We start from the raw sequence: 14,421 nt of genomic DNA, 5'->3' as shown, positions 1-14,421 counted from the left end.
AATGGTATCCATCCATCTCATTCTTGGTTATTTCCTCTTAGTCTTTTACTAAGAATTTTGTTATTTATAGTCTTCTTACTGTCATTTTCCATGTGAAAAAACATGGCCTGCCTACTGCAATTTTTTTTAAACTTGATTATATTAGAAATTGTAGGTAACTATGAAGGTTGTTCGACAAGTCCATGCAAAAATGAAGAAAACATGATTTTTTTGGGACGAACATTTTTTATTTTTCAACATAGTCTCCTTTGAGGTCTATACGCAGTCCAGTGACTGGAGTTTTTTTGATCCTGTCCATATAGTATGATTTGTCCAACTCTTCAAAATAGGTTATTTTGGCCATCACCTCATCGTTTAATGAAAATTTCTTTCCTGCCAGCCATTTTTTCATGTTTGGAAACAGATAGTAGTCCGAGGGAGCCACATCTGAAGGGTGGTGGGGGGGGGATGCGAAAGGACTTCATGGTGTAAATTGAACGATTTTGCGGTCCCAATTGCAGAAGAGTGAGCGGGTGTGTTGTCGTGGTGAAAAAGAATCTTCTTTTTCGGCAAGTGTGGTCGGTCATTTTTCCTTTATTTCATTATTTAAACGATCCAGCAAAGACACATAATACACTCCGGTAATTGTTTTGCTCTTTTCCAAAAAGTCTATGAAGATTATGCCACGAGCATCCCAGAAGACGCTGGCCATAACCTTTCCTGCTGAAGGAACCGTTTTTTCGCTTTCTTTGGTGCAGATGACCTGCTTGCAACCCATTGTTTTGACTGTTCCTTAGTCTCAGGCTGGTAGTGATGAATCCATGTTTTGTCCACTGTTACCAAACGACACAAAAATTCCTTTGGATTCCGTTGAAACAGCTTCAAGCTGTTCCTAGCAACAGTTCATACGTTGACACTCTTGATCCACTGTAAGCAAACACGGCACCCATCTTGTGGATAGTTTTCTTATATTTAATTTTTCATGTAAAATATTATGTACTCAGTCATTTGAGATGTCCACATCCTTAGCAATTTCACGCACCTTCACTCTTCTATCATCCATCACCATTCACAGATTTTTTCAATAATTTCTGAAGTAGTGACCTCAACAGGGCATCCAGAACGTTCAGCGTCACTTGTGCTCATATGGCCACTTCGAAAGTTACTCAACCACTTATAAACCATTTTAATTGAAGGTACAGACTCACCATAATGTTTATCAAGCTTAGCTTTGGTTTCCTGAGCCATTTTGCCTCACTACATGAAATTCTTTCTCATCCATTTTTCACAAATCACGGTATTTGATCGATTCAAATGAACACCAAACACAGAGTAATAGATCTATCTGACTGAAACTTAGTGTGTGTGATCCAACAACAGATGCCAGCAACTAAAAATAACCTCAATACATACTGGTGGTGTCATCTCTTAGACTTTGCATGGACTTATCGAACAGCCCTCGTATAGGGTTGATATAACTCATGGTTGTATCTGATCTTCCAGAGACCATTATCATTCACTGAACCAAACATTTTTTCAAGGATTTTCCTTTAAAAAAACTGAAATCAAATTCTTTGTCCTCACTGTAAATATCTAGGTTTCACATCCATAGGTAACAATTGGATGAATTACTTATAATTCTTGCCTTTTTCTTGACTCACTTTCTTAAATTCTTAAAAATTCTTAAAATTCTCTTGATTTTTACTGGTGACTAAATATATTTTTGAATTGCATTTAAAAAGAAAAAAAACTTTAGGCTTCAAGTTTTATTGAATTTAAAAACCATTCATCTATGCACTACCAGCTGAATCTGTATCATTCTTAATAAAGGTGATTTTTTAGTTTCTCAGAAATTAAGCAGATCATAAACCACACATTCTCTTCATAAGTACCATATCAGTAACTTATAAATTATAAATCGTGAGCTGACATGTATGATTATGATCATTGACTGTGGCTCCCGCTCAACTGATGATTGCCCCCCCCCCCCATCATCACTACCTTTCCTTTTATGTCAGACTTAGGGGGCCCTGTATAAAAAAGTAACTTGGCTTCATGGAAATCTGATACAGTAATATCCTACCTTACGACACTTAACTGTACACTATCTGCTCATACAGTGTTTTTCCATTAGGACTAGTGTCCTAATGGAAAACATGATGCTTTTCAGTTATGATCAGTGCCCATTTATACGATGCTAAATTCACTCATACAACAGTTTAGCAGCACAATGTTTCTGTGAATCAACTAATGTAAGTATGTATTCGTGAACTCAGTTTATTTACGACAGCATTGCTTACTACATCTTTCTGTATTTTATTCTTTCTTTTAATAATTTTAATTTTCTGTGTTTTAATATGTTCCCTTTCAGTCATTTTTGACTGTAGGTGACTTTGTAGGCATTGCACACAAAGTATTCCTGGTGAGATTTTTACAGGATAGTTCACCATTGTTTTCCCCAACCCCGCAATTTTATCTGGGCTCGAGATCGGCATATGGCTGGGACGTATTCATGACTGTAATTTATGTGTGTGTTCATGGGTTGGTTTGCCTGTTCTGGGGGACAGAAAACCCAAGTTTCTGGGTGAAAAAAACTCCCTACCTCCGTATGAGACCGGCTAACTCACCTTTAGTCAAAAGAGACCAGGTAAAGGTTCCTCGCGTCACTGACAGGAATCGAACCCCAGCTCTTTCCGACCAAAGGGCTTCGTCTATGCTGACTGAACTATGGAGGCTCTGTATTTTAGTATTTCACTGTAAATTATAAGTTGCTTATAACTATTATTTTATTTTATTGTTAATAATGGCAGATAAAATTAAAAGTAAGATTACTGTTGCTTCCAGTGAAAAGAAAACACATAAATGGAAATCTATTGCATACTAAGATTAAAATGATTGAGTTTAGTGATGATGATGTGTTGAACACTGAGCAAGGCTGCAGGTTAAGCATACCTTGCTCTACTGTTGTTATTACAGGTTGTGATAAATAATGTTACAAGTGAAATGAAAAGTGCTACACTAGTTAATACTGGTTATCAGTAAACATTGACTACCTTATTTTCCAAAATGGAAAACTTTTAATGGTGTCGATTGATGGGCAAACTGGTTGGTATGCTCCCGTAAGCCAAGCTATTGAATAGCTTTTCCTTCACAAAAATTATTCCGAATTTTTTCTTTGCATATTTGATGTAAATAAATTTTTTATTTGTACCATTTACACACATATATGACTCTTTAAAAATGTTATTAAACCATTAAACCATACAAGTGGGGGAGAAAAAAAATGGCTGTGATTCACTATATGATGAGATTCATTTACTATACAGTAGTGGTCAGGAACCTAACATGTTGATGACTGGTATGCCTGTCCTACTTATAAGGTGGTTAATACTATCTGCATTGTCTGCTATGTAAATTGCAAAATTGTGTTGTGATTTGGCAATTGGGGGGGGGGGGGGAGTGATTCACTATATGATGACATCCATTATAAGACAGTAGCCAGGAACCTAACATGCTGATGACTTGGGTATGTCTGTACTACCTATAGAGGGGTTAATCCTATTGGCATTGTCAGCTGCAGCTGTAAATTGCAAAACTGTGTTGATTTGGCAGGAGGAAAAGAAAGTGTGTGTGTGTGGGGGGGGGAGGCAACTATACGACAATGGTCATGAACTTAACATGTTGATGACTGGGTTATACCTGTACTACTTACAAGATGGTTAATCCCATCTGCTGTGGCTGTAAAATGCAAAGTGGTGTTCATTTGGCAGGAGGAAATTCCCCCCCCCCCCTCCCTTGTATGAGACCAGCTAACTCACCTTCCATTGAACAGTCTGAGAAAGGTTCTTCGTGTCCTATATGGGATTTGAACCCAGGTCTTTCCATCCAGAGAGCTTTGCTTATACTGGTTTACTGAGCTACAGATGCCCTCTAAACTGATAAGAGATGCATTTTACTTTTGTTTTCTTTGACCTGCTTTGGCTAGTTACACTTAATATCAGTAACATAGGAATGTAATTTTTTTTTTTTTATTCTCCTCTACAACTACTCAATATGAAGTGGAGTGTAACATAAGTGAATATAAATGACTTTAAGCTTTCTTACATCTTTCTTTTCGGTATAATTCTCATGTTTATCTTATTAAAAACTAGATGTGATCACTTCCTATTTCAAATATCCTGTATACTCTCTTTGATGGGGTGTTAACTGTGTAAAATCCTTTAGAATAAAAACATATATTCACAAAAGTTAAATAAAAACTAGATACAAATATTTTGTTTTAAAGTTTCATAACTGTAGATAACCTTTGTGACCTCACATCATAATTTACTATATAAACTTAAATCTTTAAGCCTGAGGACATAAGTTTGTAGTAGTTCTAAACCATTTTCCTTATTTGGATTTTCTACTTAATATTGAATGCAATATCCTCACGTTTCTTATTAAGATAAAAATAAATTTCACTTCGAGTTGCAAAGGTTATATATGATTCTAAAACATCTAAGCTTAATATTCCTCAGAATTAAATGGCCTCCACAGTCTAAAAAAAAAAAAAACGGCTAATGCCTTTTATTCCTTTACAGGGAGTAGATGAGGCTTTTTAATCCTATCTAGCTTTTGGAGACTGAGTGGACAGTTCAGTCTCCACTGGTAGCCAATCAGAGATAGCTGGCCCATGACTGTCACTAATTATAAGTGGCCCCTGATGAAGAGATGGGAAAACAAGTACTGCCGTCTCTTGATACCTAATCCTAACAGGATATGTTACTGTCTGAAATAATGCAAGTTCTACAATCGATTTTCTTGAGTTTACGGGTTGAAAAACCTGAGTTTCTGGGAGAAAAAAACCCACTCGCCCATGCCAAAGATAAACTAACTCAGGAACTGGTTGAAGATAAACTTGATCAAAAGTTCCTCCAATTGGTGACTAGACTTGAACTTAAGTCTGTCTTCAGGCAGCCAAGCTCAGAGGATGTAAGTGCCACTTCCACCAAACTACACAGGCCTTGAGTCTGAAGAATAGCAAAAATTAAACTATTATAAGAGCAAGTTGTTCTGGACTCTACTGCATTCAAATGTAAAACTGACATTCTTCTCTGAGATCATCAATACCTATGTTGCCAGGGAAGAGACCTCACCAACAATCTTTTGAGATACTCAAAGGTTGGTCAGTTGGTAGAGTCTCCGCTACTAATGACGCATGCAAAAAGTTAAGCAAATTTGAGCATAGTTAGTAGTTGGAAGGGGTTAATCGTTCGATGCTGTTAGCTCACACTCTCTCTCAGTGAGTCTTTGGACTCCCTGGAGGTGTCACATTATAATAATAATTTATTGGATGATGTCATGAGTCAAAAGACTGCAATGACTCCATGGAGGTCTGATGTTATTAATAATAATAATAATGTCAGCTTTCTTAATCCAGATATTGTTCAAAAACCTAAAATTTATGATGCCAGACTATTCAGAATTTGTCTGCCCAAACTCCATAAATCGTGATGCCTCTTTTAAAGCAGTCATTGATTCAATACCGATCTGCATACAATTTCTAATTTTCTTCCAGACCCTTTGACCCCTTTTGCTGGCGATTCCTATTCTTCCATAAATAGAAAAATATTGCTGACTTCAAAATCTCTAGAATTAAAACTCTAATGGTTAGTTTTGATATTATCTCTCTCTCTTCATCAGTATCAGTGTTCTCTTAATGACACCTTAAGCTTCTGTTTTCTAAATTCTCAGTAGATATTGTAAATAAATCTTTTTTAAGTTTATGAATACTGGATATTTTAGTTGGAATGGCAAACTTTTTTTTTTATATGCATGCATGTGTGTAACAAATTAACATGACAACACAATGAAAAGAGTGAATAATTAATTTTAATAGTCAAATATTTCAACATAAAAATTGCAGATCATCATCAGTGGCATCAAGCAGTTTGAATACAAGGTTAGGATTCAAACAATGGATTATTTGAGATAGTAAGAGCTTCGCAATGTTATACATAGAACAATTCAGATGGATAACACAGGAATCATTGTATTATTTAGCAAAAATTGTTAATGGAGCTTGATTAGGTTTGAGTGGAATGCATTTCCCATATCGTTGATACGAGGAGGAGGCAGTCATTCCGATCAAGTTTGACCGGTGGATCGAGGCTTCAGTGCTTTCTTTAAACAAACATTGGTGGCAACGATGAAGTAAGCATATTTCAGGCTATATGATATTGTGATCAGTATCAATTCCATGTTGTACTAAGCCAGATTTTTCAGCTTTTTTATTGGCAGTGTAGGATAAGTGTTCTTGTAATCTTTTGTACAATGAACGTCCAGTTGTCAACCAACCTTAGCCAGCAAAGGTTGGTCGATTGGTAGAGCCTCTGCTACTAATGACTCATGCAAAAAGTTAAGCAAGTTTGGGCAAGGTTAGTAGTTGGAAGGAGTTCAATCGTTTGATGTTGTTGGCACATTCTCCCTCGATGAGTCATTGGACTCCCTGGAGGTGTCACATAATAATAATCTCCAGTTTGTCCTAAGTAAGAAAGGTAGCATCATATGGAACTTGATAGATGCCAGGAAAAGATAATTTATCTTTAGAAAATGGGAGCCATGATTATTGTTTGTTTGTTGAAAGGAATGAACATAGCTGCCAGATTATGTATTTTAAGGATTCTTGAGATTGCTTCCAAGATACCAGAAGTGTATGGATAGGAACTCTTTGTATTGTTTCTTTGTTGTTTGAACTAGGCATATAGGAATCAAAAATACGTTGTATATTGAAAGTTTTTCACTTGATTATATTATAAATTAAAGATACCAAGAAATTATATACTTGGTTTAATGCATTATCCAAGTGTAAGTAAACAAAATTTGTGCATGAAGTATCTTTCAGGACTGGGGCAACTCGTGGCAAAGGTGATGTGAAGTCATACCACCTTTGCCACGAGTTGCCCCAGTCCTGAAAGATACTTCAGGTGCAAACCTTGTTTGCTTACACTTGGATAATGGATTAAACCAAGTATATAATTTCTTGGTATCTTTAATTTAATTTTTAATGTATTGTATAGTCTTTTATGAGAATCCATTTAGATGCATAAAATGTTTGATGCCCAGAAGTTCTTGCTGTAACTGTTGTGGTTTAGTGAATACATGAGCATGATGTAACACGTTTTATGATTCCAGTCTTTTGAGAAGGAATGCGAACAGATTTTTACTGTTGAATGTATCCTCCAGTAAAGGTAGGTTTTTGATAAATAGAAGAATTGGCTCATCTGAATAGAATCAGGAAGGTAAGATGTCTAGGAAAGCTAATTTGTTTTCTTTTCTATTTCCTCAGTGAAATTGATTTTAGGATGTAGCTTGTTTATTTTTGATAGAAAGGCAGGTAATGTATCTCTTTATGCAGCCAGATGGCAAAGACATCATCAATGTAACATATCCAAAACGAAGGTTGAGGTTATGGATAAGAAAAGCATTTCTTTTAGATGTTCTAATAAAAGCGAGTGGACTTCCCATAGCAGTCCCTTCAACTTGTCTGTAAATTCTGTTCTGACAAATAAATGTGAAACTTTAATAAATGGGCTGAAAACTTTGTGTAATATGTAGGAGAATCTATACAATCCAGTCGGATGAAGAAGAATGCCTTCCTTGTGGATATTAGGCAAACCATAAAAGTGTGGCGTCTTAGCAAAATAAGTTTTAAGTTTGTCTACAGTATCTCCATCGAGACTGGTGACCTCAAATAGTGATCAGGAATTTGACCACAAGTGGTCAAATTCCTGATAAATGGATCCGTCACATAGCAAGAGCGATATTGCCAGCCTGGCTGGCCGAGTGGTTAGCATATCCGCTCTCCAGCCAAAAGGCTGCAGGTTCGAATCCCACCATGGGTATGGATGTTTGTGATTGTCTGTGAAAATATTAGTGCTGGTGGTAGGCAGTAGATGGTGTTGGTGTAGTTGTGGTCAGTTGGTGGATTGAGTGGTGGAGACAGAGTTGAAGAGCAGGTGCCCTCCCTCAATGAGTCTTTCAACTCCCTGGAGGTGTCAAATAATAATAATATTTTCCTTCTGTATTTTGCAGAGTCCATAACAACAGTAGCTTTTCCTTTGTCTGCTTTTGTAATAATGTTGTGAGGATTCTAATAGTGCAACAGTTTTTAATCTAATATTCTTGTGACAACACAGAAAGATACCACTCTCCATGCACTTGATTAAACTAAATCTATTATTATCTCCATGCACTTGGATTTTTGAATTATTCATTAATGGTTTAAGAAATTTAAATTGAAATATTTATATTAATTTTTACCTTTAATTAAACTTCTTTACTGTAAATATATGCCATACATGGTCTGAGAATATGACCATCAGTCAATAAGACTTTTCTTAATTCTTTTTGTGTTTTCTCCATGTGAATTCATGTGCATGTTTATCTTGGAATATGGTGTTAATTGACTGATTCACTCTCTGAACAGAAATCTAATAGATGTTTTTCATTATTATCAGCCCCTCTCTTTTCTCCAGATTTACTCTGATGTTTTAGATCTCCAACAAGAACCACCTTTTTTTATGTTTGTTTGTTTGTTTGTTTATTTATATTTTTAAGTTTTGTTCTCTAAAAATTTCATATTCTCCCTACAAGGACCTTCCATGAGATTATATGCACAAATAAATTCATTCTCCAATGTCAAATTTTGAAATTTCTTCACATTACTGTACTTGAGATTGCCTCCCATTTGAGAAGTTTATATTTAGTGTTAAATATTGTTACTGCTCTCTCTTTTTTGTGAGTACTTGAACTGTTTTAGTTCACTTATCTTGTGAGATACCTTACATCCATATTTTTGTGATTCTTTCTGATTCTACCTCCTTTCCATTCATGCTTTGTATGTTGTTGCCTTTATCAATTCTCTTGAAGTTATTCTATTGGCTAAACTTATCCGTGTTTGTCCTGAGGCTTGTTACCTCAGCAGCGTCCTAGCTAACCACTAGGCATAACATTTATGTTGTACCCTTAAAATGTATGTGTAACTAAAGCTAATGCAAAATGTAGTTTGGGCAGCTTAGTCCCAAATTGCCAACCTTCTTCATTTGTTCATTGCCTCACCCATGAAAAGGTGAGAATTGGACATTGGATCAAAAGTTCCAGTCTCCAAGAAGGTCTCCACATTTCTTACAGGCCCTTTAGGTCTCCTATGTGTTATCTTTCATCCTCAGGGATCCTTATTTCCATGTTTCAACTACTGACATTGACACTTTTTAAAGGAATGTTATCGTGACTTGGTTTCCTTTTCTGAAACAAGTGGAGAGTAATGAGTCTGCTACTGACACACCCGAACTCAACACATTGAAAGACGTACATTACAGACATAAGACACATCAATAAAAAGTAAGGCAATTAGTAGAAGAAATAGAGAAATATCATATTAAAATAATTGGTGTTACAAACAAATAAGATGAAAACAGATGAGATTCAACCAAATATGATGATTTATTCAGGCACTATGGATTAGAAAAAGGAGGAAATATTTACAATGTTCAGCACTAAAACTCTTTGAAAGGGAGAACAGTTTCAAGTAGTTCTGTGAACAAATTGCAAATGGACATTACACACACTGAAGTTTGCACTATGATCCCACAGAAGGTGATAATAGGAAAGAAATAGATGTGTTTTTGAGTCATATGAGAGGACAGCTGATATTGATTTTAATTGTAGCAAGCTATCAAAAAGCCTTGCCAAAAGCCAAGACTCTACCCATCCCTTAGAATGGGTAGAGTCTCCTGATTAGGGGTCATGACGGATTAATGTAGCTGGTGCATCACTTCTATGTCGCATCCACCTTAGGGCGAGTATTTTTGGCCTGTAGATCTATGTATTCACGGGGCCAGTTTGCATGTTCTGAGGAATGAAAATCTGAGTTTCTGGGAGAAAAAACCCTCTACCTCCATATAAGACTGGCTAACTCAGCATTTGATTGAAAAGACCTGATAGATCTAGGCTCCTCAAGCCATTAATGTGATTGAAACCCAAGTCTTTCCAACCAGAGGGCTCATCTATACCAACCAAGCTGTGGATGCTCACTATAGGCACTACAGTTATGCTATTTTTCTTTTGACTTTTTTTTTTTTTTTTTTGTTCTTCTGCTATTGGCATTGACAGAAGACATATTTATATTTACTTATGTGATTTCTGCTTTATTTAAATAAAGAAAAATATGATTCAAGTTGATTAAAAATAATAACCAATACTTAAGAAAATAGTATTTGCAATGTTTAATTTTATGCTTTAGCTCTAGTAGAATGTAGTTTTGTAAATTAAGGATTATTATCTAGATGATACATATTGTTAGTTGCTGACATTTATACTTTTATATTTAGTAAACTTTATGCATTTATAAAAAATACATAAAGTGGCTAATAAATGTTTTTCTACTTCTAGTGATGATCGTAGTCCTGAAACATTTCGTGTTCAACTTGAAGCTGCAACTCAAATGAAAGCCGTGTTGGGACAAAATCCACGTCCTAACTGTCTCATAATTGATGAAATTGATGGAGCACCTGCAGTAAGTACCTTGAGCTATCCTAAAATAAAGTTATCAATCTCATTCCTGTGTTTCATAATTATTAATTATTTATTCTTTGAATTCTAATAGTTGTAGATGGGGCTATAACTGTTAGACTTCAAAGAATAAATTTCAGTACTACAATTAATATCATATTTGTCACTTGTGTTTACATTTTAAGTGTTGTCCTATTTTGATTATCTCTTGTCATCTGTATGTGCATTGACATTGGTCAGGAAACCTAGCCAAAACTTCTGCAAGTAATAAATATTATTTTTCCTTCAATAAGTGTCATTCCATTGCTAATTTTTATTCTTATGAAGTGAGTCCATGTATAATGGTATGTGGGAAGACAGCACTTTCAAGGCCATGCAGGGCAGGAGATTGTATTTAATGCTTTGCTAACACTGAATCATGCAGGTTATCAAAAATTAACTTTGTAACTGAATAAGAATTCAGCAATAGAATTCTCTTGACCATAAGAATTCTGATGGGATATCAGCACAGATACTAAGAGTATCTGTGCTGATATCCCATCATTCAGCTGAACTGATGCCTTTAATTGGTTGTATAAGTCTCAGCACAGGGAATATTCCACAGGAGTGGAAAGAATGTATAATTCTATTGCACAAGGATGGTGTAGAGAGTTATGTGTGTCTAACTATAGACTCATCATTGTCATTGGAGCTGGAAGGGGATCCCTCTAAGCTGTACATGTGTGTAAGCATGCACACTGGTCAGAAAGGTAGCGTGTGCACGCACACACACACACACACACCTAGTAACTGCACGTACACATTTTTTGCTTTCAGAATTTCTAATTTACAGTAGCTAATTTTTGAATATACTATAAAAATTGAATTATGTGATAAATCATACTTTTTGGGGTGCTTAAGGGTCAAAGCTGTATAACTGAGAGGAGACCTCCACATAGCCTTTAAAGGAATGCAGAGAACCGACCAGGGCTTCTGACCTAATGTCCAATCCTCACCTTCTCGTGGTGCACCCTGTTGGATATCCACCTGGATACTGAACGAACGAGGATGGGCTGGCAATTTGGGATTTAGCCAACCAAATTGTAATTCTTATTGGCTTAAATCAAATTAAAAAATGATGGTACAACATGACAAAATTTCATGCTGGCTGGGGTGTCACCTGGTTAATAAAGGCCGCTGTTGTTTTGGCCAGGGAACCAGGGTGAACAGCGAAAAGTCAGCTACTGGAACAAATTTGAAAACACACCCCAACTCAACATCACCAGAGTTATAGATCGGTACTATCAACATGAGAAGCCTGAATGGCAAAGAAATTGAGCTAGCTGAGGAATTAGATAAGTACCAGATCAACATAATAGGGGTGACTGAAACAAAAAAGACAAAAACTGGTGAGATCTTTCTGAGCAATAAATACAAAATGTTATATTCAGGCAATGACAATCAAGGAAAAGAAGGAGTAGCCATAGTATTCAACACAAAATATGAGGCTAATCTTCTTGAATGGCAGGCTGTCTCAAGTAGAGTGATGTGGGCAGATATGAGAATGGGGAACTGGACAATGAGACTTATTTGTGCCTATGGTCCCACAGAAGGTTCTAATAAGGTAGAAGTGGAGGAATTTTTTGATGCTTTAGAAAAAGCAGTTGACACAATGAAAAAGGAAAAGTTGGTTCTTGTTGGGGATCTGAATAGCAGAGTAGGAAATGATTGTCAGACATACAAAAATATTTTGGGAAAATTTGGAGAAAAGAGCAAAGCTAATAATAATGGCAAATACCTGTTGGATTTCTGCTCAGGACATGACTGGTTATTACTAACACCATGTTCCAACATAAAAATGTGCACAAATTCACATGGAGAGAAGAGGCAAGGAATAAGAAAAAGTCTCATTGACTATGTTATTGTTGATAGTGATGTATTCTCCCTGGTGCAGGACACCAGAGCGTACAGAGGATTTGAAATTGGAAGTGATCACTATTTAGTCTTGATCAGGATAAAATTGAATTTCATATTGAAAAGAATAACATATAAGAAAGTTTTAAAGCGAATAAAAGTTGAGCAGCTCTCAGATGTGAACTATAGACTAAAATACACAAAGATTATTGAAGAAAAAATGACAGAGTTTGAGAACAGGAACCAAACCTTGGAGATTCAGTGGCAAGTCTTGAAGAAAACCCTGATTGATTCAGCCAGAGAGGCATGTGGTGAGGTTGTCTGCAAGGATAGAAAAATCAGGACTCCATGGTGTGCAGGAAGTTAAAGAGGCAGTGAAGAAAAAGAAGAAATCATATGAAAAGTTCCTGGCAAATAAGTCAGCTTTTGCTCTTAGAGAATACAGACAAATGTAAGAAAGCGAAACAGTGTGTAAAACTAGATAAACAAAAGTCATGGGAGAACTTTGGCAAGAACATAGAAAATAAATATCAAGAAGGTAGTAAGATATTCTGGAAGTTGTTGGAGAAGCTCAGAAATGGAGGAAAGTGAGTGTTGTAAAAGGAATTAGAGATGATAAAGGTGACATGAAATCAGAGAAAAAGATATCCTTGAAGGATGGAGTAATTACTTCGAAAAATTGCTAAATGAAACAATTAGTGATGGCACAGTGGAAAAAACATTCAACAGGCATACAATCAGGAATACATATCCATACTTGAAGTAGTAAAAGCCATCATAGGATTGAAATGTGGAAAGGTAGCAGGAGTAGATGATATTCGACCAGAAATGCTGAAGTATGATGGTATAAAAGTCTTGCAGTGGCTGCACTGCATAGTTCAGAAAGCGTGTACAGAGAGACGAATTCCTGATGATTGGAGTAGAGCTCTAATAGTGTCCCTATATAAAAACGAAAATAAAACTGAATGTGAGAATTACAGAGGTATTTCCCTACTGAGTGTTCCTGGCAAGATCTATGCAAGTATACTTGAGAAATGGTTGAGAAGAATTGTGGAAGAAAAGCTTGGTGAAGAACAAGCTGGATTCAGGCCAAATAGAAGCTGTCAGGATCAGATCTTCACTTTACGACAAATAGTCGAGAAATCATGGGAATATAACAAAGATCTGTATTTAAGTTTTGTCGATCTGGAAAAGACATATGACAAGGTGCCAAGAGAGAAGCTATTCAATACGCTACAGTTATATGGTGTCAATGTGGCATTATATCAAACAATACTTTGTCTTTATTTGAGTTGTAAGTCAGCAGTTAGAATTGAAGGAAGTACAGGGAGATGATTTAATGTTAAATCTGGTGTGAGACAAGGATGTACATTATCCCCTCTGTTATTCATTATCTATATGGATCACATTATGAAGTAAAGTGGTATTAAACATGATATCAGAATTGGAGATGTTAATGTCAGCTCTTTGCATAAATGTCATACTTCTACATAAATCCACTATAAGTTTGCAAGATTTCCTGACTAAATTGAATAACTGTTGTAATAGATATGGTATGAAGGTCAGCAATAAAAAGACAAAGACAATGAAAATAGGTAGAATTGTTGAAAATGTCAACTGTGTTGTGAATGGAGAACCTGTGGAACAAGTAAAACATTTCAGCTACTTAGGCACAATTTTTAGTGAAGATGGTAAATTAAATATGGAAATAAACAATAGAATCAACAAAGCTGGTATGGTAGGAAGTCAATTGAATAAATTCATATGGAATAAGAGAGAAATTAGTCGGAACACTAAATTAGCTGTATACAGGACAGTGTTCAAACCAGTTTTAACTTATGGATCTGATTGCTGGGTCAGAAATAAAACACTTGACCAAAGACTAGAGACCGCAGATATGAGAGTCCTGAGAAAGATTAGAGGCATGAACAGATGGCATCAATGGCAATATCATTTTACAAACTAGGATATTAGGAAAGAACTTGACATTGTCAG

At 35.9% G+C, this 14,421-nt stretch overlaps 1 protein-coding gene across 1 annotated transcript in view; it reads left to right on the top strand.

Moving 5' to 3' along the window:
• Positions 1 to 14,421, top strand: part of cutlet (chromosome transmission fidelity protein 18 homolog) — a 347,064-nt gene that overhangs the window by 127,225 nt on the left and 205,418 nt on the right. The window contains exon 10 of the mRNA XM_090395883.1: positions 10,414 to 10,537. Coding sequence (XP_090252009.1) covers positions 10,414 to 10,537 — 124 coding nt within the window. The remainder of the gene's footprint in view (positions 1 to 10,413; positions 10,538 to 14,421) is intronic.

Source organism: Typopeltis vanoorti, chromosome 7 (genome assembly GCF_054136105.1).
Source record: "Typopeltis vanoorti isolate ZY-2024b chromosome 7, IOZ_Tvanoo_1.0, whole genome shotgun sequence".
Classification (NCBI taxonomy): Eukaryota; Metazoa; Arthropoda; class Arachnida; order Uropygi; family Thelyphonidae; genus Typopeltis; species Typopeltis vanoorti.
Note: the sequence above shows the minus strand (reverse complement) of the source record. Positions and strands in the feature narration are given on the sequence as shown.